Source organism: Mus pahari, chromosome 1 (genome assembly GCF_900095145.1).
Source record: "Mus pahari chromosome 1, PAHARI_EIJ_v1.1, whole genome shotgun sequence".
NCBI classification, from domain to species: domain Eukaryota; kingdom Metazoa; phylum Chordata; class Mammalia; order Rodentia; family Muridae; genus Mus; species Mus pahari.
In genome coordinates, this window is record NC_034590.1 from 107759544 (window position 1) to 107783579 (window position 24036).

At 42.3% G+C, this 24036-nt stretch overlaps 1 protein-coding gene across 1 annotated transcript in view; it reads right to left on the reverse strand.

Annotated features, from left to right (window-relative positions):
• The window catches only part of Tcerg1l (transcription elongation regulator 1 like), a 185612-nt gene that overhangs the window by 159386 nt on the left and 2190 nt on the right, over nt 1-24036 (reverse strand). Inside the window, exons 2-3 of the mRNA XM_021210325.1 lie at nt 23381-23527; nt 22460-22640 (exon numbers count right to left, since the gene is read on the reverse strand). Of these exons, the coding sequence (XP_021065984.1) occupies nt 22460-22640; nt 23381-23527 (328 nt within the window). The remainder of the gene's footprint in view (nt 1-22459; nt 22641-23380; nt 23528-24036) is intronic.

A 24036-nucleotide genomic window follows, 5' to 3' on the forward strand; every position in this document is an offset into this window, starting at 1 on the left:
TATTAAAACTGGAGATTAATTACAGTCCTCCAGAGAACAAATTGTTGCTAAAACTAAGTAGTCTGAACATCCTCAGCTTGGGAATGAATTGAGTCAGGGAAGGGAAGAAGCCAGAGGTAGCAATGTTCTTTGTAAGTAACGATGGTGGTTTCATGGTTACTTGGTGAGTTGTTGTCCCAGTGTCCACCTGATCAATACCTGTGGTGGTGACAGACTTTCTAGAATGTAGAAGGGAACCCATCACAGGAAGAAGTTTGGAGAGAAGCAGCTGAGGCTCAGGTGCCTTGCAGAAAGAAATCAGTAACAGCACCCAGGCACCCAGGCCACGCTGGAGTCTGGGGCTGGTTTATGAGAACCTCTTGTCTCCCCCATATTCACTGTCCATCAGAATCCCAGCCTCACTCACCTCCACCACACACATGAACAGGTTCCTGAGTGGTACCATGCTCAGGAGATGCCCACTGTGCTCTGTCAGCCTTGAGCACTTAAAATGTGTGTCAACAGGAGACATTTATCTTCTGAACAAGCCACTTAGTACCCACCCTGCACTGTCTCAAGAGAGTACATATCTATGGACTAAGAGAATGTCTTCTACGGACTGTGATGGTTCTGACCAAAGAAGGACCTGCCATACTAGAGAATAGATGTATTTGTAGAGGTAGCGTGGGCTAGCTTTATTCTTAGCACACAGAGGGCTCCTCCGACCTTGGGTGCAAGATAGAATCCTATTTGTTTGCAGCACAGAAGTTTGGTGCAGGATTCTTTCTGGGCTCAGGGACTGGCTGTTTATCACCAGGCAGCTGTTTGTTCAAATTCCATGTGCACACAATTGACGCTCACCTCTTACCTGCCTCGTAATACCCCATGGTGGTAATAAAGCACCGGAAATCATTCGGAGCCACGACTTTCTCTTCAGAGACACATTTAGACAGCAGTGCAATCAGCCGGCCTATGGTTTTTAGGAACTTTCCTGCTTTGTGGTACTGATCTTCGTTATGAAATTAAGGTGATTGAATGCTTCATAATTGAGATACCAAATATGCTTTTTCTCCCCAGCACCTGCCTGAGCGGCTCCTGATCCAGAGCCTCCCCAGGTGAAGGTAGACGGCTGTTTGCATTCAAGACTTGAGAACTTGGAGCTAGATGAACAAGTCCATTGTGATAGATGACTGTATACCTAAAAACCCCAAACACTTTTATAGGAAATCAGCCTCTAGCCCCGAACTCCATACACATCCCTACAGTGACTACATGGAGACTCCAAGGCAGAAGTCATCAAAAGACCTCTCTCATCCTCACAGCTGCTGTGATGGGTCCTGCTGGTTTTCATGGCAGTTGGTACGTGCTGATGTTCTGAGTGAGCAGAAGCTCTTGAGACTAGAAATCAGGGCATTGGTGGGACTGAGGACAGACATGGCCTTGCTGAGCCAGGAGCTGTGAGTTCTTGGAGGGCCCTCCTCCCTCAGATACACCTGGTCTAGATGGGTTGGATCCCTTGGTCCTCTGTTGGCTCCTCCATCCAGAGAATGAATTGCAGTCAATGAGAATAGGGCATAGCACCAGCAGACACCTGGAGCCTCTGGAAGGCCTGAAGATGTAATAGTCCCTCCTAGGGAACCCAGCAATGAGTCAGGAGCAAGTGTTGAGGCAGTGTGGCATGCTTGCTGCATTAGTAGCTCCTGCTACTTCAGCCACCCAGACAGACAGCAGACACACCTCCTGCAGGCCAGTGAGGCTTGTCCCTAACCTGAGGCACCCAAGAGGCTCTCACCTCTGGCCTGTGTTCATACCAGCCATGAGTCAGGTCTTTCTAGGAGCCAGAGCCACCAGTCTGCTCATGCTCTGGTAGAAAGCAAAGATGCTCCTGCTTGCAAGCCCACCACCTCACCTTCCTCCCCCTACTCTCTATTCATCCATATTCATATCTTGACCTTTCAGAGGCAGTCCCAAATGTCATTTGAAAAGTAACCATTGTGGTCCTCAACAAGAATTTGCTTCTCTCGCCTGCATCAGTGCCCGATGTCTCTTCCTCGGGATCACAGTGTTCTATCCCCACAGCTCACCAGCCTTCGCTCTCTTAGTGAGTATGAGAAATTCTAGACTCTATTTCCAACCGAATCCAGTCCTCCTTTCAGGGAACCAACAGACAAATCACCAGGGTCCATCTCATGCAGATCTCCCATCAGGGAATGAATGCCCTCTGTTCCTGGTACCTGAGGCGATCCTCCCACAGCTAAGAGTCTGTCCCAGTCCTAAACAATGAAGGTATAGACTCATCCAAACAAAGGGCATTCAGGGTTCATTCACAGTTTGGAAACAAAGCCTTACTGTGCTGAGACAGTGAGTGCACTGCATGTGAAAGGAGAGAATATTTTCCTCAAAGGAGAGACTGCCCCATTGCTTCTATGAAGGTACTTGTATCCAAATAGGCAAAGCTTAAGGTCACCAGACGATTACTGCAAGAAAGTAGTGCAGTCTGCCCACAGGAAGACTCCTCCCCCGTCTTGCCTATGCTTTAAAGGTCGATGCACCTTGAGGATAAAGAGGGTTGTTAGTATAATCTCCAGGGCACCTCCCAACACTGGTTAGGGCTCTACAGTATTCTTACGCCTAAAGCCACTCTGAGGAAATTCGCCCAACTCTGTGTCCCTCGAGCACACAGCCAAGCCAAATATTTGGTTCATCAGCTTCGGAATTCCTCGGGCTTCTATTTGAAGTACATTCTCAGGAATTCAAAGAATATAATTAAGGAGACCAGAACTGTGGCACGAAGGCATTTTAGAATCTGACACTGTTTCTGAGGATTTTTTGATTCAGTTATTTCTGAAAATGTGCTATGGTTCCTAATGCCTGGTAGGAAGAAGGAAGTGAACTTCCACCACAGAAGCCAACGAAAGCAGCCCAAGCGAAACACCTTGAAGACTGGACCTCCCCACCTCCCAAATCCCACTGAGTCTGCGCATTCACTATTACAAACTAACATCAAGCAGTTCTCATGGGATAAGCCCAGGGGTAAGATACAAGGATGCAGACAGCTGTGCCTGCCTTGTCAGCCCATCATCCTCAGCAGGGTGGCCTAGTAGGGTGCTCAGCCAGGACCTTGCCTTTGGTTATCGATTTGCCACCAAGTGCTTCCCAGGCTCCAAAGAGTTAGCAATAAATCAGACCTCCTTCTGCCACCAAGCCCTCACCTCCACCCCTTACCCATGTGACACTCAAAGAAGACAATAATGGGATGGGATAGAATATTCTGTTTCCATGAGCTAGCTCTTCTAAGGCCTTTATTGCATGCAGGCCTCAGAACCAACTTGCTGACAAATGAAAGCTGTGGTGATCGCTGCTGTACAGAGGCATCTATGCACCTGTGTGCCTGGCTGTGTGCCAGGTGTCCACACTTTATAATCTGAGGGTATGTAGTTTGAGATGAAAATGTATTCTCTGTTGGAAGAATATTTCTTACTATACAATTTAGAGATAAGTTCATGCAGGCCACCAAAATGACTGTTCTTTCAGAAGGGAAAAAACCTACCACCACCAACAACAACAGAAACCCAACTCAGCTGAACCAGAATACATTTTCTATGGAACTCTGAGCTAGACTCCCTCTGGGAATGTTTCTGTAGCTGCAGTGGAAAGCTACTCTCAATGGGAGGCAGGGTCAGGGCACCAAAAGTGAGTGTAAGCAGGAGGGTTGGTTTTTTTGTTTGTTTGTTTTGTTTTGTTTTTTTCCATTTCCCATGGGTCCACAGGTGGCAGATAGAAGAGGCAGGTCTACCTTGAGGGTAAAGGTAGAGCCATCCAAGTCTCCAGAAGCTGTAGGATCTTAGAACTACCTGGAGCTGCTCCTTGTGGGAGGGGTGTCTGCCCAGGGCTGGTGCTGCCCTGCAGTTCTACAAGTGAAGATCTCTAGATGAAGGAATAAGTAACCAGCCTGCCAGAGGCCAGAGTTCAAGACCAAGCAGAGAAGGGAGAGAGCTACAATGAGTCAGCAAAACAAGAGGAGGTAAACCAGCACCCAGCTCTACTGGGAGGTCAGAAGTTCACAGAATACAAAGGAACTATGTATGAAGTGTTTTTAAGAGTGCAAGGGTCAAGACAATGAATAAGGAAGTGGGCTTTTTAAAGATCATAGAATGTCTAGAGATGAAAAATGTGACCTTTGGAACCAAAAGCTCCTGGGTAATTGAAACAGGAGATGCACTAGAGATGAAGAGAGACTTAGTTACTGGGAAATACCCCCTAAGAAATTACCTACATAAGCCCAGAGAAAGACAAGTGACCCAGAAGGAAGATGAAGGGAACAAGAATTTACAATAACAAAGTTTAAATTCCTTACCAAAATTTTAGAGGGCAAAAGTGAGGACAAATAGGGAGAAAGTAGCATCTGAATGAAGTCCCAGAAATGACCAAAGACAAAAACACATCCTTAAAAGAACATGTATGAAGCCATAAAGTTAGGGGCAAATTCTCTGAAACACTGTGAACGTAGATGGATGACCTACACACTATATCAATTAGACTGACAGAAAGCCTCAGCACTAATATATTCATGTCACAAAACAGAGAGAATAGATTCTCGGAGTAAGGGGAAAACAATTTCCAGCCCCCCCCCCAAGAAAATCTTTGGAAATAAGGGAAAATAAATCTGTACTTTTCAGAAGAGGCAGTATTGAGAGATTTTTACCAGTAACCAGCCTTCAGCAGAAGTGTTTTAAGTAGGTCTTTTAGCAAATGCTCTTGGTAACATCATCTGGGAAAACTAAATATTTAGCAAGCACGGAATACCAGGAATGATCATTTCTACAAAAATATGTTAATGATTGACATAACCCTTAAGTTGGGTCCTCAGTAAAAAACGAACACCACAATCAAATTGTTACAGCATCTACTGTTCAACAAGGATGGGCTAAGCAACATGGTACTTAATACTAGACTTCTTAAGTTAAGCATTTATGATATAAATTACAGACAATAGAAGATAATAAAAGGTTGAAATGACCGCAAAGTTAAATTAACAGCAAAATGTAAGATATGAAAAGAAAGAATAGAAAATTGAGAAGAAACCGCAGTGAAAAAGCAGTAAGGTCATAACGAGCTTCAAAGATCGATATTCATTATAAATGTTAATTGGCTAACTCACGAGCTAGAAGATAGATTGCTAATTAAGGAAAAAAAACCCAGCCATTTAATGTCAAAAAATACTCATTTTGGTTCTGAGAACACATGAAGTTGACACCAATCACAGAAAGGAATACTGGTCTATTTAAGAGGAGAGTCTGTAAGGGCAGAGGGTCTGACCTATTGACCATGTAGGAAGTGACTCTACCATGCAAACAATAGGAAGGAAATTTCAAAATAAAACTATCATCACCAAACACACTTGGAATACTGGAAAAGATGCTAAACCGTGAGAAATGCTTAAGAAACCACCTCTACCACACTTGGCTGCCGCCTTTCTTTCTTCACATTTTCTTTCTTCTTTTATTTTTTCATGATTCTTTTGTTCACTTTACATCCTACTCATGCCCCCTCCACCCCTGATCACCCCCTTTCACAATCCTCCTCCCATCCCCCTCCCCCTTTTCTTCTGAGTGGCTGGGGTTTCCCTAGGTATCCCCCAACCCTGGCACATCAAGTCTCTGTCAGGCTAGGTGCATCCTCTCCCACTGAGGCCAGACAAGGCAGACCAGCTAAAAGAACACATCCCATGGACAGGTAACAGCCTTGGGGATAGCTTCCCCCATCCAATTGTTCAGGACTCATGGCAAACATTTTCAAAAAGAAGAATATAGTTGAAGCATAATGATCAAGCCTGTCTAGACAGACCTACATAAAACCACTATGCTCCCAATGCTGAAAGATGCACACTACATTGAACCACACAGGCAGTGTTGAAAACCAAGAATGATCTCCATGTGGCACAGAGAAACACATGGATAGTCTTTCATAGATGCTCAGTTTAAAAAGGACCAGGGCAAAGGAAATAAGGCAAAGAGGTCAGGGGTCAGTGCTCCAAGTTACCAAGTTCCAGGAATTGAGGGGTGGGTAGGGACATAGAAACAAAAAGTTTACCAGATGGAGGAGATAAAATATTTACAGAAAAGTATTACAAGTTGAGGGAGATTATAGGTGTAAGTGATTTGTGGAATACTAGCCCTTGGAAAGATAGAAAAAGAGTACTACCTTTGATAGAAAAAAAAGTTCTCTCAGACTTTCTGACAAGTGGTACTCCAGCATAAGGAAGCTCTCCACAGATGTTAAATGAATGTTTATTACACAGCTCAAGAACATGACCGGAACCTTTAAAATGATGAAGAAACAGGAACAAAAAGTCTATTAACAAGTCTCCACAAATAGGAAATTGCTCCAGCGAATTTCACTATGAAGGCTGTTGTTTCTACCACTCTATGGCCAATGCTTAAACAGAACTTTCTTAAAAAAAAAAAAAATACATGGGAAGCCTGATAGAGTGACTGACTGAGCAGGTAAGGTGCTTGCCAGGAAGGCCTGGGGACCTGAGCACAGTACCCAGGAACCATGTCTCTTGGTTAGGTTTCTGTTGCAGTACACCATGGCCAAAAACTGCTGGAGAGGAAATGGTCTGTTCCATCTTACAGCTCACAGTCCATCAGGGAGGCAGGAATTGATGCAGAGGCCATAGAGAAACACTGCTTACTGGCTGGCTCTTCATGCCTTTTCTCCTGCTTCTTTATACACTCCAGGACCAACACCCCAGGGGTGGCCCTGCTGCAGGAATAGAAACCCTGACTAAGACACCATCAGTCAAAAAAAAAAAAAAAAAAAAGAAAGAAAAAAGCCCTTCAGACCCACCCACAGGCCAATCTGACTTGGATGTTTTCTCAGTTGAGTTCTCCTCTTCACAGGTGACCCAAGCTGGTGTGAAGCTGACATAAAGCTAGGCAGCGCTCTGTGTATATAGACAGCCTACTCTGTAAGGTCATCTTCTAACCTTCACATGTGTGCTGTGGTATGCGAACCTACCACTACATACAATAAATATCAAATGATTTTTTTAATCCACAGGATATAAAGTTGCAATTTAAAAATCAATTGAACTGGGAAATGACAAAAATAGCAAGCACCTTTTAAGTTTTCCGACACAGAGATGCACAATTTAAAAATAAAATAAATCTACTTTAAAAATATTCTTGAAAATAATGTAATAATACATGGAGCTAAGGTACAAATACATCTTAACAACTCGGGAAAATACATAAACAAGAGAAACAAGCAAACACAGATTAACCACCCATAGCCTACCCCCAAACACAAACAAACAAACAGAAAAGCACACATGTCCACAAGGCTGTAAAATGTGTGGGAAAATATTTTAGAATCTGACCCTTGCTTCTTGGAGGAACCAGTGAGATAGGCAACTGTTAATAGTGTTATATGAGTAATTTCTAAAGTAGCAAGGTGCAAGCAGGTAATACTGCATATGCAAAGTGTGACATCGGTCAACAGGGGTTAGAAAAGTTACTCTCTATAGAACCATGAAAGATGACTACAGGAAGATGTCCTCCTGAGCTCAGTGTAAGGATGGATTCCCAAGTGCACGCCCTATTCATTTGTCAGCCTTACCAGAGTGAGGAACAAGATAGAGTAGTCAACTGGGAAAAAATGCATTAGATCAATAGCTAAAAATCTTACCACAAAGGAAGGACTGAGTCCTATTTTAACAGGCAAGCCCTACATTTTAACAAATATTGTATTCTGATATTGTAATATAAAGCTTCCAAAGAATTCAAGTGGAGTGTTGCTGTTTCTCAGTGAGCTTTCACGCCAAACATAATAGAAGATCACAAGACACAGTGCGCTTTCATGCACAACATAGATCAAACACACTAGACAAAGAAATGTCAGTAACTCCAGGACAGCCCATAAGACTTGTCAGGAGGAGCTGGGACTCACTGGGAGGAATGCATGCATTTAACATTTACATAATGCAGGCAAAACAACCAATTGTTCCAGTTAGCCTCTCTGATGCTGTGATAAAACCTCTGACCAAAAACAAACTGGGGGAGGGAGAGAAGTTTATTTGTCTTTCAGGTCCCAGTCCACCATTGACAGATGCCAAGTCAGGAGCTCAGATAAGAACCTGGAGGCAGTAACTACCTCGGAGATCAAGGAGAATCCTATCCTGCTCGCTGGCTTGCTCCCACTGCCCTGCTTAGCTAGCTTTCTTACACAGAAGGGGATGGCACTCTTACATCAACCATCAATCAAGAAAATGCCTTACAGATATGTTCACAGACCAATCTGACGGAGGCAATTCCTCAGCAGAGATTCCCTCTTCACTGCTACCTTTCAACTTGACAACAACTAACCAACACACCAGTTTTTAAAAAGAAAGTCCTGATTACCCTAATAGAAAAAGAGAAATGGCACAAAAATGTCAACATTGCATTATGGGGAGAAAACTGACACCTGCCGAATTAACATGGGAGGGGACTTACCCAAGTTACTATCATTTACACTATGATATCATCATTAGGCTTGATAATAGAAACCATTAGAACCATAATAACTGCATAATACTGCACATTCTCTCTGGCATGCAGATTCTAGCTCTCTCTCTTTCAGCCCCCCCCCCGTGTGCGTGTGCGTGTGTGTGTGTGTGTGTGTGTGTGTGTGTGTGTGTATGCGCATGCATGCTCATGTGCACACACCTATATGTGGTCATAAGTGAATACAGGTCATGAAACTAGAAAGGGGACCCTGAAAGGAGAAAGAAGAGGCTTGAAAGAAGCAGCTCAAGGGGTAAAAGAATAAATATTCCATGAAAATGGAATGAGGCAGCTAGGGGCGGGAGTGGAGAGGAGGAACAAGCAAAGCAAAGTGGGCGGGCGTTGCAAATGTCAATCCTATTACTTAGTATGCCCACACCTATGTCATTACTATTTCAACATTGCATTCGAAGTCCTAGATAATGAAAAAAAAAATTTAAAGTTTGATTCTAGCATGATTGGGAGGGCTCATGTAGTCCCAAGGGTTCTGAGGAAGAGTGAGTTCAGGGGCTTGGTCTCTGTATACTGTCCATGTTCTGAATGGGATGGGCTCATACCCATTGGAAGTGGGCAGCACTAACTAGACTCAGTGGGTAAATTAATTAATTAATTAATTAAAAGGGCATGATGTTGACAGGGGTGTGTGGCAAGGGGACTCTTGGAGGACTTGGAGGAGGAAAGTGGGAGTGTGGATATAATTAAAACACATTGCATGTGTGTGCAAAATTCTCAAAGAACAAATTAAAATATATATTAAAATGTAAACAAAGGAAACAGGAGAACAGGAAGAGAGGAAGAAACAAGTCTTTTTTCCCTGCATGTAAGCATCTTAGTGGCTTCTACAAGCTGTTCTCTATTGTCCTTTAAAAGCCTGCAAAGTTACTATAAAGAAATGAGACTTAATCTGCAAAATGTCCTTGTGCTGTGCGTGTCTGGAAATAGTTTTACGCTGGTGCTACTTGTTGATATTTACTGGCACTATGGATGATGGTCTCTTTTTCTTCCACAAGTTAATAATGTCCGATTTTTTGTATGGAAAGAGCTGATTCTTCTTATACTGAGAAAACAGAATAAATCAAAAATAAAAAGTAAGAGCTTTGCACAGGTAAGCGTCACCCAGATCCGTTGCACCTGGATTCTTTATTTTCTTCAGTTACTAGACTGGAGGGGTGGCATCAGGGTTATTTGTTCACAGAATGCATGGTAGTAAGAAAATGCCTCTAAGCAGCAGACATTAAACCTCCTGCAATTCTGTCAAGATGTACATGCCGCTAGCTCTCCAAGACCATTACAAACAAATGTGGTCCTGTGTCTGCCATGGCCATGTCTGCAAAGCTGTTGATGTAAAGGAAATATATCTCTCATCAATCAGTTTTGCTGAGCTGTCTTTTTAATTTGTTCAGAGAGTTTTAGTGGTGACCTTGATGAGATTTCTGAGATCCCTAGGTGGTCTTCCATGTTGATACATTTCTTGGCTAGAGCTGCTGGGAGACAAAGTGGGGAGTAGAGGTAGGACTCTGATGGTCTGGGAGCTTTGACCACTGCTGAAGGTTAAGCTCTTAGCTCGGTGTTGTGTATCTGGCACCACATCATGTTCCAGATTTCAGATTGTTACAGATGGCTGTTGTCTTTGTACATAGCCCACAATGCATCTTCATGTAGTTTACTGACATGAGTTTGTGTTTTTTCTTCAGTAAGCCAATGGGCTTGATGCCATGGTCAAAGCCTGACTTGCCAAGACGGGGCTCCATGATTGTGAAACATGCTCCTCTTGATCCCAGCAGATGTTAGCAACACTCAAATTGATACCTTCCATGTATCAGATTCTTACAACTATCTAGATAATTGAGATTTATCTTCATAATTAAAGTTTCTAAATTTTTTTTATTTTGAAAGCATTGGCAACCACTTTCATAATCGATCTTAAAATTTCAGCATTTCTGGTGTTCCAAAATACACATCATAGGAAGTAACACGCATGTCAGGTGTAGAAAGGACTCACAGGCAAGGGAATGAATCAACCTGTGGTTACCAAGCACATGTCCAATTAGAGAAGTCTGGAAGCCTACCGGGATCCCAGTAGCTGTGCCATACTGGTTCAAGCTAAATAGCTTCTGGGTCCCAGAGAAGAATTCAACACATGACAGAAAGTAAATGTTTCTCTTTATCTTGTAATTAGTTTTGTGCCCACAGGGTTAAGGGAAACATTTTTAATCAACCTTATTTATTTATGATCATTTAAGCTATGAATATCTGCCTTTCTTTTTGTCATTGGCTTTTTCATAGTTCATTTTACTTCCTCTAGCCCCCTGTGCATATATCTGGAAACAAGTCCACACTGTGCCTGTGCAGCCATCTCTGAGACTTTCCATTTCACCTTCCAATCCATCTCCAAGAAATAAAAAAGGCTTGCAAGTTACTCCATGTGCATTTCAGATTCGGTTATTTTTAGAAAAGGTTTATATCTGTAATTCTGACTTGTTTCATTCATTTTTTTTCCCCCTGCAGTCTTCAAGGTTGCTGGGCATTTCTTTAATGCTTGTCATTAACTTCCAGGCTGTATATTAGTTATCTGAGATGTGTTTCGTTTCCTTTCTGGCTGTTCATGGTAACACTGGGACTCAGTTGAATTTGTACATTGACCTTGTACTCTGATATTCTGCAAGAACTCTGAGAAACCCTGTACCGGGAGCTTTGGGCTGACCGTATGAGGTGGTCTACACTGGCAATGCACTGTCTGCATTCATGTAGAGATGACTTTGGACATGGTCCTTCTTCCTCTTCCTCAGCGCCTTCCCTCCTGTTTCCTATTTGTCTGCTTGCACCACCTGCAGCTTCCAGAACAATTTCGCATGACAGTGGTACAAGCACATGTCCCTGCCTATTTCTTCACCTGGAGGAAACTGCCATTATAGCTGTTAAATGTAGCATGGCCTGTGGCTTTCACAGGGTAGCTTTTGTTCATTCAAGGAGATATACTTTAATCTCTCATTGTTTGCCCATGTTTTATTTTATTTTATTGTTAACCTGAACAGATATTGAGTTGAAAAATGATTTTTATTGTTTTTGTTTTATACTCAGATACTATCTAACTTTGTTCCCCAAACTTGAGATTCTTCTGCTTCAGCCTCGGTGCTCCGGTGACTGGCACGCCCCACCATGTCTATGGCACACATTTTCGAAGTCTACTGAAATGATCTTACTACTTTCCTTCTTTCATTTATGATAAATAAATTTTCTTGGTCTCCTAATGTTGGATTAGCATTTCATTCCCAGAAAGCAACAACTTAGTCACAAGGCATCGCCTACTGTATACACTGCTGGGCACAATACCTTCTCTTAGACAGTTTTAAATCTGTGCTGGTGAAGCACCTCAGTTAGCAGTCTTCCTATAATATCCATGTGACTTCTGTAAGAGAAGAGGGCTGAGCTCAGGGAAAGAAGTCGGGGACACATTTTTCTCTATCCTCTCGTCTGATCAAGTTCACGTACATGTGTCTAGCACTTCTTGCGGAAACAGCTGATGGAACTCACCGGAGAACTTCTCTGATCTTGGAGATTTTTCCTGTTGGGAAAACGTTATCCCACACTGAAAGGCTTCTAAGTGGATCTGCTGCTCGTGTACACTTAGTTCTATTCACATTCTGCTGCCTCTTTGACTCAGCTTGTTCCGTACAAAGAGTTCGTCTGTTTTGTTAAAGCTTTGAGTACACTCCATGAGGGAGTGACTCACGTTTTCTCACTGCATTTTTTATAAAGCCTGGACTGATAACTGATTTTGTTCTTGATATTGCTCATCATCATTGGCTTCTTTTTTTTTTTTTTTTTTTTTTTAAAAAAAACCTAAGATCCACTCAGGAGATGACCAACTGTACTGAACTTTCTAAAACTTCAGCTTTGCTTTCATTGATTTTCTTAACACTACTCTTTTTAAATTCTTTGACATCTCTTCTTATATTCTGTGTTAATTTTAATTGTCAACTTCACACAATCTAAAATCACCTAGGAAGGAAGTCTCAATGAGGGACTCTCTAGATCAGGTTGGTCTGTGGGCAATGCCTATGGGGGCTTATAATGGTTATGAGAGTTGAGTTATGGAGACCCACCTACAGTAGGTGGTGCCATTCCCTAGGCAATGCCTATGGAGGCTTATCATGGTTATGAGAGTTAAGTTATGGAGACCCACCTACAGTGGGTGGTGCCATTCCCTAGGCTGGTGCCATTCCCTAGGAGGTCCTGAACTTGATTAGGCCAGAGAAAGTGAGTTGAGCCCTAGTATGCATGCATTAATTCATTGCTATGGATATGATGTGACTGGTTCTCTCATGCTTCTGACACTGTGCCTTCTGTTATGAATAACTTTAGCTAGTAATTGTGAGCTCTTTTTCCCCTAAGTTGGAGAATTTTATCATAGCAACAGAAAACAAAGCTGAGTCGTCTTTTTTTTTCCTGTTCTTTTGGCTTGTTTCGGTGAAGAAGCTTTCTCTTTTCTAGTTGCTTAAGGGTAAGCATTGATTTAAATTTTCCTTTCCCATACAGACATTTTCATGTTATAAATTTCCGTCTGTGTCCTGCTTTGGCTATGCCCCACAAGATTTCTTATAATGATTTTCATTTTCATTTAAATCAAAATATTTTCTGACTCCCTCTACCTCTGTGACCCATGTGTTACGTGAGTGCATTATTCTATTTTCGGGTATCTAGACATTTTTCAGATTTTTTTCTGTTCCGTTACTGGTTTCTAAATTAATGCTTTTTTTTTTTTTTCCAGAAGGAAACTCGTATAGATTTTAACCACTCAGTATCTGTAGGGTTATTTTGCAGCCTAGAATGTGGGCATGATAGATGCCCTGCATTTGCACAAAAACACATGGTGTCTGTCATGGGGTGCCTGTACCTGTCTCTCTGACCAGACTGGAGGACAGACATCCGTCAGTTTTCCAAAGGTGAAAACATGCCACCTTCTTGCTGTTGCGGGAGGTGCTGCTGAAGCCTCCAGCTGTGCCTGAAACCTACCTGCACCGACTTCTGTTCTGTTCACGTTCGTCCTGTGTGGACGCTCCTGGTTGGAACTGTTCTGTCTGTGGTCATCCTGTGTGGACAGCTCTGGTTGGAACTGTTCTGTCTGTGGTCATCCTGTGTGGACAGCTCTGATTGGAACTGTTCTGTCCCTCCAGACACTTTCTCTGTATTTCTGTTTATGCAAGCTCCCTTTCATCTCTGAATTCTTTCTTGCCTATTAGTTATGCCCCTCTGGTCTCACTCTGAGGCAGGTATCACCCGCTTCCTTTAATATTCACCTAATTCTCAGCATTGGATTAAATAGGCATCATGTATTTGTGCTAAAAATCTGAAAACCTCTGCCTGTCAACAGGGAGTTAAGCTTCACATTTCAAAATCCACTTTATAGTTTGGTTTACATGTTATGTAAAACAGCAAGAAGGTGACACGGTTTCAGCTTTGGAAAACTGACAGGAGTATGCCCTCCACTCTGACCAGAGGGACAGCTACAGACACCCTGTGACAGACAGCATGTGTTCATGTGCAGGTGCAGAGCATCTATCATGTACATCTACCTTGTTCTCCTATGGTATGATTCTTCTCTTTCTTTTTATTCCTGATTTTGTGTTGAATAACTATATAGTGTTTTTCATATTTGTTTTGTTGGGGTGGATAAGGCACTGAGACTGCTGCAGCAGACTCTCTTGGTGCCTGTTTATTTACTCATATGGATTTTTCCTCCCCCCCTTTTATTGAAAATAGATTTTTTTCTCATATAATATATCCTGATTACTCCTTCAGTTCTTTCCTATCTCTCCTCTCATCCAGATCGACCCCCTTCTGTCTCTTACGAGAAAACAAGCAGGCTTCTAAAGGAAAAGAATATAATAAATATGATATATAATATAATAATATGAGATAAAACAAAAACTAACACATTGGAATAGGATAATACAAACAAACAGAAGGAAAAGAGCCCAAGAAAAGGCACAAAAATCAAATATAAATTCAGAAGCCCACTTGTTCACACCCTCAGGAATCCCATGAAAATGTAATAATACATGGAAGAGAGAGACAGAGAATAAATAAATAAATAAACAAATTTTAAAGCCCTGACACAACATTATAAGACAAGGAACCTCCCAAGATGTGATTGAGTTTATTTCCTGTTGGTTACCCACTGTTGGGCACATAATCCACCCTTATGAGTAGTTTGTTTCCACAGTGAAACTCCTTTGGAGAAAATTACATTTTCATTTCAAATGGTTATCAACTGGAGATAGCTTCTGGATTAAGGACCGGGCATTTGTCCACTTCTCCTTTCAGCACCAGGGCCCCTTCTGGCGCAGACCGGTGTAGGTCCTGTGCATGCTGCCTCAGTCTCTGTGAGTTCAGATGAGCTCTGACTGTGTTGATGTAGAAGACCTTGTTTCCTGGGTGTCCTCCATCCCCTCTGGCTCTTGCCCACTTTCTGCATCCTTCTCCATAGGGATCCCTGAGCCCTGAGGAGAGGGATTTGTTGGTGACATCTCTTTAGAGCCAGGGTCTCCCACTCTTCTGCATACTGTCTGGTTGTGGGGCTCGATATCTGTTTCCATCTGTGGCAAAGGATGCTTCTCTGATGATGTCTGAGCAAGGCACTGATCATATTTGTCTTTCTGGGTCTGGGTTTCTTCACTCAGGATGATTTTTTTTTTTTTTTTTTTTTTGTAGTTCCATCCATTTACTTGCTTCTCTGGTAGGCATGGCTTGAGGGTTACCAGAGGATGCTTGTTGGAGGGGGCTGGGGGAACAGGATGTGAATAGAAGAAGATTGGAGGAGAAGCTCTGTGTGTTCTGTTGGAGATGGGGGCAAGAAGAGGGGGGATTTGGAGCAGGTGGTCTGTTGCAGAGCTGGGGCTGAGACTGGGGATTGGCTTTGGATGAGAGGAGAGAGAGGTGAAAACCTGCCGTTAGCCTACTCGATTCCCTGGCTAGAGGGATCTTTGGGTCCCCAGAGAAAGTTGGGTTTAGTTTTTGAGAAAGGGTCCAACTGCGTAGACCTGGGTAGCCTAGAATTTGCTATACAGGCCAGAGTGGACTTGAACTCACAGAGATCTACCTGCCTCCGTATCCCAATGCTGGATTGAAAGTGTGTATCACCACACTTGGCTTTTGTTTTATTGCTTTTGTTTTGGTTTTGTTGTTGTCTGTCTGTCTGTCTGTCTTTTTTAAGAAAGAGTCTCACTATGTATCCCTGGGTGGCTGAATTGACTATTTATTATGAATCGATTATGTCTACAATTATTTTGTCGTACATAAAGGTAGCAGGTTTATCTCTAAGTCTACAGAATGTCCTCTTAGATATCACTGTGACATACAGTGGATGAGGCAACAGCGCTCTGACTTCACAATTCCCATTCCTCCTCTGAGACCCCTGTGGAAGCCAGCATGCATCTCGCATGTTGCAAATGTTGTAAACTGTACAGGCATGCTCTGTCACTATTCACTGCTCTTTTACACTGTCAGCTACTATCAGAGCAGTTGAGAGAGAACAATATGACCCTTATCATCTCCATCGAGTTACTTTCTTGTCTAGGGGAGGTAAATTTCTTTCTGATGCTACATTATTTGTTCCTGAGAAGGTTCTTTACAATGTCTTGAGCTGACGATATCCAGACAATGAATTCTTTTCAGTTCTAGTTTATTTGGGATGGTACTTCACCTCAGGTTCTGCTTGTTTTTTGTTGGTTTTAAGTTGTAGGTGGAGAGATCTTTAATGATATGGAGCCCTTCAAATGTATCGCTGCCTCAGGGCAATAAAACTCGTGAGATTTTTATCTTTGTTCTTGTCTGTGTAATGTGTCTTTTCTCTATCTTCGAGGCCTGCTTTAGTCTGCTCCTTACAAGTTTGACTCTGACTTGTCGAGTGCTCAGTCAGTTTCTGTTGGTTTAACTCTGCTCTTTTCCAGTTGGGTTGGCTGAGAGTCTGGAATCTACAGTTGGACAACAGAGTTTATTTTTGTATCACCTTTGCTCATTATCTCTCCAAATGCTTTCCCTGCCATGTGTTCTTCTAGGACTTCAATCACACATATGTTAACCATCTGATGTTACCACTCAGCTCTGAGGATGTGGGCTCCATTTCACCATGTGCTTGCTCTCTGAAATGCAATTGCCAGGGTTTCTATTATTCTATCCTTTAACCCCTTCCTTGACTTCTCCGCATCTACTCAGTGAGCCTATCAAAGCCCTTTTCCACCTCGGATGTTATAGTCTTCTTAATATTTCCATGACTTTATTTCAACATCTCTGATAAAATCCTACACCTGTTCCCCCATCAGGTGATTAATCTGCTAATCAGAGTGGTGATGAGAGTTTCATTCTGTAGGTCTCTGGTCCTCCTGATTCTTTCTTGATAGATGAACTTCTTGCTTGATTTGCAAGTCTTGCAATGCTCTTACCAAAGGCTAGCCCTTATAAGAAGAAAATGCCACGCATGGGGCTTCCTTCTGGGGAACACTGCAGCCCTTCTTGTGTCAGCATGGGAAGCAGGGTCAGTATATTCAGGAGTTGACCTGGTTTTGGCCCCTGTTGTCATTTTTGCCTGCTATAGGCTTCAAATTCCCTTAACAGTGGCTTTTCCACAGGGCTTTGAATTCTGGGGTACCTGGTCATCTCGTTCAGCATTTATGTCCCCACCCATGGCCATTTATATGCCTATACCACAGAGGGGGCACACCATGCACCTTTCCTGTGCTACCTAGGGGGTGGGGCCCTGGTCCAGCTTCAGTCTTGGGGAACCTTGTGATTAGTTGTGTGTTTAGGGGGTCCTGACAGCAAAATCTGAGCTTTTGCATTTCAGTACAGCTTCTAGCTTTTTGCTCACTCCAGTGACCAAACTACAAACATTCATATCTATCCACTGTTATTAACCACAAATGCTGATGCTTGCAAATATTCTGAAGCCTGACTTCCTCATTCTGAGCTCTTGTTATAGATTCATTTCTTAGTAGAGGAAGTTAAAAAGAAAATAATAAAAATATACAATATGAATGTTTTCAAATGTCTCATGTTTCATGGAAGGCATCTAACATAATGGTGGTCTCATAATTTGAAATAAAAAAAAAACCTCCATAAGCTCAAGTCAGATTTCTTAAACATCTCATTTGGTAATTGCTGGGGGGAAAAACAGAATCCGTGTGACATACTCCTCCTAGTCACCTTACACTCAAAAGTAAACAAAGCATAAATGCCACTAGACTAGAAATGGCAAAGCAGAGAGCAACAAGAAAATAGAAATCAAAGTGCCAAAATCATATAGAAAAATATAAAGTGTAAAGTAATGAATTAAGCTTCACTTTGAAAGGCAGATATTGTACTTTGAAACAACCCGAGTATAAACAAAAAAGAAAAAAGACCCAGAAATTGTGGGCAGAGTGACGGCAGCCGCTGTGCCAGGGGAGCCGCTTTCATACAGACCAGTCCCTTGCCGCTCTGAAAGAATCCTTCCCCACCTGGGTACCAGCATGACTTTCTGGTGAGACCTAATTATTTAACGATTTTTCTCCTACTCTCTTAACGTTTCTCGACAGGAAGAGCAGATCTAGAGGTGTGGGATGGACCTAGCTCACAGCCATCCCCCTTTCTCAGTTCTCCTACATGGTGCTTCAACAGTGGTTTGAGTGTGGAATGATCCCCAGAGGGTCAGGTGTTGGCCTCCATAATGGAATGTATGCCCCCTTCAAACTGTGAGCCCAAATACATATTCTCTCTCCCCTTAAGTTGCTTCTCCTCGGATATTAGGTCACAGCAATGAAAAAAGTGATGACTACATTGGTGTAGGCTTTGGGGAGCAAAGATGTCCTTCCTCCCCCATTCAACGCTGTGTTTTCCCTTTGTTTATGGGAAGTCGGGGCATCGGGATCTGTGCCCATCGCCTTCTCTGAATACTGGCTGCTTTATCGTGGCAGAGTGGGCATGTTTGTAGACTGCCTTCAATTGGGCCTTCTCCTTGGTGGTTATAATCACAATGTTTCAGAATTGCCCTTGTGCCTCTTTCTCATTTCATCTGATGGTCTTTCTCTGTGGCCACTCATTTTTTATTACAACCCTTTCTGATCTTCTGTGGTTACTTATTTATGCATGTTAAATTATACTAAAATTTGCCCTACCCTCAAGGGTGACCAGGTTCTGTGCAAAGCCTTTCTTCTCCATCTTCAGGATCAAAGGATTCTGAGCAGAATGTTCTATGCTGCACTCCTGGGATTTTGTCTTCTTCCCCATCTGCCTCTCACACTAGTTGGGATGGAATTTGTGTAGACTTGGGCTTTCTGATCTCAGGCCATTGCTATATAAATGGTTCTTATGCGAATCTCCAGTTTCCCTCAAGACACTGTTTATTTCATGTCTCTACTGGATGGAGAGTGAGTTCATGATCTTTCCCCACTGCTTGACGCTTTCAGCCTCAGCTATGTTATTTCTGGATAGTGTCCTGACATGCTACCACATTCCTGGGAATGAACTGCTCCATGGAGGATGAGGACTGATGGAGAGGTGAAGTGGGTACCTCCTGCATCCTGATCAGGAGGACTGATGGAGAGGTGAAGTGGGTACCTCCTGCATCCTGATCAGGAGGACTGATGGAGAGGTGAAGTGGGTACCTCCTGCAGCCCGATCAGGAGGACCGTCCTGGCTCTTGCCTGCCGGCTTCCTACCCTGAGTCAGCTGTTGAGGGCTGGGAATGAAGGAGGCTTGAATCACTTCTCAGTTTGGTCCATTAACACCATCATTAGGGACAATTTCCACTTAATGATTATCACAGCCCTTGCTTTCTACAGCTATGACTCTGTGCCTTCGCATGCTGGATCTACTGGCCAGTGAGAAGAAACTCAGCCTCCTGACGCTCCTCAGCTTCCCCAGATGAATCCTTGCTTTCCTAGAGGAGGTGTGGATGCATCAGAGTAGGAAGACAATGCAAAATCTCATGACATTTATGAAGCCTGAGTTCTCAGGGATATCTTTGGCTAAAGAGGGCCTGAGCCAAGTCCCTGCTGTCCATCTAGGTTCCCCATTGACTCCTAAGTCCAGTCTCACTTATTGCCTGTAGTTACTTGCACGTCATATCTACTGCTTGGCTTAGCAAAAATCTACTCTGCCTGCCCTGAGGTAGTACCCTAGGTTTCCTTCAAGGTGTCCCATCATTTATAACTATGTCACATGATTTTGACCTGTTTTCCATTTCCCCAGTAGACTGCATAGCCCAGCTCTCATGGCTCCCAGGTCTTACCAACATCAATCATAACTTCCCACATTTGAGGCGGCCGAGGCTGCTTCTAGCTCGGAGTAGAAGAGCAATCATGCATGAATACAGTTTATCTAAACAGTGAAAGTCTCTGTTGTAAGTCAAACTTCAGATAGTTTTCCAAGCTCAGTCAAGTTGAGCTCATATGAACTGAACCTCTGAAATTACAGTTAACTCTTAACCAACATAAGTGAGGGGGATGTGACATTAATCTAAGCCTCGGCTTTCTTCCACAGTGACCTCTAGCAAGGCAGCCAATGGCACCGTTATTCAAACTGCTCACTAGGCATGCATCAGTTGAGTCCCTGGCATGTAACCTTCCACTGTCCCTCAAATGTCAATGCATGAACAAACAGCACTTAGAGAATAATATTACATGAAAACCACTACCCAGCCAAGAAAAGTAAAGTCTTAGTTCAGTAGCACTGTATAAATTGTGAGCTTAAGACTCACTTCTCCTCTTCTCTGGAAATTCTAATTATGTTTCTTTGACTAATTTGAAAGAAATCAATAAAATATATCTGATTCTAAGGCCACTGAATTCTGAATAGAAAACATGTATAACAAAGTTGGTCGATATGATATGTCAATCATATACTATATTTATAATGATATACTTTATATTATTGCTTGTATAAAAATGGACATGGTCATATTCATGTATATTTGTATAATATAAATTGCAATGTGCATTAAATATAATATGCAAAATTATCCACTTATAAGGTATAAAATATAATTGTTTTGCTAGCAATATATCTGATAATTTATATACATATGCTTTAATAAAGGTACAGTTTCTAACTTTCAAGGTAAAATTGAAATGATGTATTTTAAATTTTAACTGATTTGGGAATTAACTCTGTCTTTCACCTTTTCTTGCTCCCTCCCTAGTGCTTGGATAGGCAATTAATAATAATAATAACTTCTTACATATATGATCATCAGGCATTCAATTTACTCCTTTCAAAGGTGAATAATTTTGGAGAGTTCTGAAACTTATCAAAAAGTCAAATTTAGTGGTGCAATTTAGAAACTCCTATCTCAAGCAGACGTATGTGACTGTTAGTCACTTTGGAAGACGGGTCAACATTTTCCTCAAGATAAGTCAAGCCTCAAGTGTTGGATTCAAAAAACAAAAGAGAGAACCCTGGGATGATTAAAAGCAAAGATTTGACTAATTGTGGGTAAGATTAGAGTGAAAGATTACTATAACATTATGTTTGTAATAAATAGTATGTCATCCTTTAAGAGTTACTAATCCCCAAATCAGAAAGTGAAATTAATTAAATGCTTATTGAATAGCATGTAAGACATGGGCCACATCACAGTAAGTAAGCAATCTGAGAAGTTATCGGTTTCTCGGTTCCCTGGGAAGACTGAGGCATTCTGAGTAATGTCTATATGGTCTTGTGCCATGAGTGAAAGGAGGAACTCCACAGATGGACTGGGTGACTTTACCCATGCATGGAGAAGTATCATTCTTCCAAGAGTCATTGAGAGACACAGCATGCTCATATCATAGGAATGTGCCATCAAGCTATCTTTCATGACTATTAATGCAGATAGAACACGAAAACCTCATGCTATGAGATGCTACACACGCGTGTGCACCTGTTGTTCGGTCAGATCTCAATCAATCAGCACTGCACAATGACAAGCAACGAAGGGGCACTTTTCAGTCAAGAACCACAAAAGCCTGCGGGACCTGCTGCCTTGTTCTTCCTGAGTTATTGCTAAACAAGAGTCCTTGCAAACTGGAATAAATATGCAGCCAAACAGAGAAGGAAGTAGATGCATCCCCCCCCCCCGGAGCTGGTATCCACAGGAGCAGCTTCTTATTACTAAATTTTAGAGACACATATTGAGATAAGCTTGGTAGGTAGGAAATTACAGGAAGATAATGTAATTCTGCAGTCGTAAAATATTCCATAATGGAAGGGGCTGCAAGACAATTTTGGCACCAGCAACATTTGCTTTTGTAATATGATCGTATGTTAAGGTGATTTTAAAAAAAATCAATTTAAAAATTCATAAGATGATTTTATTCTCCTGTTACAATACAGGTTTATTATGCAATATTTCACCTAGGGATTGTTTTGGGGTTGGGGGTAGAGGGGTTGTGATACAGGACAAATGTTCTATCGGGTCACTTGGTTCCAAAGACAGAACAAAGCTCGTCTTCCAAGTGTTTTATAGCATGTCACTATTGTCACCTTCATTGACAATGCAAAGTACATGGACTCTCTGCGTGGACCTGTCCCCTGCAGACCCACAAGCATCCTTGCAGGCAGCACTCCAGACAATCAGCACTGTTAAAGATGATTGTTCATCTGGTGTCCTTGTTCACAGCAGCAGAAAACATAGTCCAGTCACGAAAGCAGAGCATAACCAATATTATCTGTTCTCCTGCACAAATCCCTCAGCTACCTCCTCATCTTCAAAACCGACCCTGGAGCTGAAGAACAGCAGCAGCTGGGTGACTGGATTCAACCTTTAAACAGGACTCACACTGTGCAATGTGTCCATCGTAAGAGAATTTGCTAAGAGAATTGTGTCATGAAAGTGACACTTCATTTTCAAGCTGACTTATGATTAACACAGACAGGCACGAAACTCACATTATCATTGTTATTTAGGCACTGACCTGGTATGGGTTGAGCTGCTAATACCACAGTGGGGAGAGGCCTGGAGGCAGGAGTGGGCCCGGACAGAGATGGAGTTACTTGGTTTGCCAGAAAATGAGTTTTTTCATGTCTGTGGAAGAGTGCGGATTCCTCCGGGTACATCCATGTTGAGTCCAGAGCAAAGGAATTGTTAAAAAAGATCTGTCCAAAACAAAGGCAAGCAAACATTTAAAACAAAGCACTTCGTAGAAAGTACAGGTGTATGCTACTGCTGCTCACTGGTCAAATGGTGGGCGTTACACTACGGGGCATGTCATACAAGTGTGGATTTAAACCTTAAAGAAAAGGGTTGCTGTGAGAAGCCAGAGAAAGGCTTCTAGCTGAGACTGGGCTAATCTTTAACTGTTAGCCTAACCAGTTCAGCCCAACAGCCAAGTGACACACTGAACAATCACACACGGAGACCACCACTTTGTGTGGTAGGACAAATTAATGTGTTACTCCATCTTTCATAGTTAAGTAAGTAAACGGTACTCAGAAAACTTGAGTTCATAACCATCAGGAAGAAGAAGAGAAAAAACAAGAAAAAAAGTGAGAATCATAAGGGAAACGCCTTCCCAAAATGTAAAAGTTGCATTAGATAATGTTTAAGAGTGGGGTTTTATCCATAGTTATACATTTTAAGTCAGGAAAAAATCTGATTCAGAGATTTGGTTCTTTTATCAACAGAACTCAACTCACTCATTCAAGTTAAATCAAAATTATCCCTGTCTGCTGATGTCTTTGAACAGGTCAGTCTGGTCCTGAAATGAGCCCTCTTTGTACTCAAGTAGCCAATCTATTACAATTAGAAAATGCACAATGTTTCTGTTAACATGGTGATACCCAGCAACTTATCAATTAAAAATCCACTTATCCAATTAAATCCCTTGCACTTTTACCTTGTAATTAGGCATCCTCTTATCTATCCAGTTTTTTCCAACAGGAGGTGACAGAGTAGAAGGACAGACATGTGGGAAAAGGGGCACCAACTCCACAGCAGAGGAGGGGGCTAGTCCTATGGATGGAGAATGACCACCAAACAGCCACTGGAATGCAAAATTTTAAAAGAGAGAAAGAAAGAAAGAAACATCAGCATGTTTTGTACCAAAAGATGCTGGGATTTTAAAGTGTAGAAATTTGATGAGAAAATTGTCTCATTTCTAATCAAGACATACCATAACCATTTATAAATTGCAAAGAAACTTGTGAAAATTGTATATATGGATCACCATAAAAATATCATTTAAGTCTCTTTGATTATTGGGAAAGAACTTCCAAGCTAAGACCATGAGAGACTCAAAGGTACTTCCACAGTCCCTGGTTGCACAGATACCTAGGTGAGCTAAGTAGGTCAGGAGACAAGCCCTAACTAAGGTCAGGAATCCTGGAGAAGGATTGGTGGGGAGAAAGCAGATGATGGGAGAGGAAAGAAAACAAAAGAGGGTGGGGAAGAAACCAGAAAGCTTCAAGGCATTCAGGACCTGTCAAAGGACTAACTTGAAAGAGGAAAGAAGGAAGGGAGGAAGGAAGGAAGGAAGGAAGGAGGGAGGGAGGG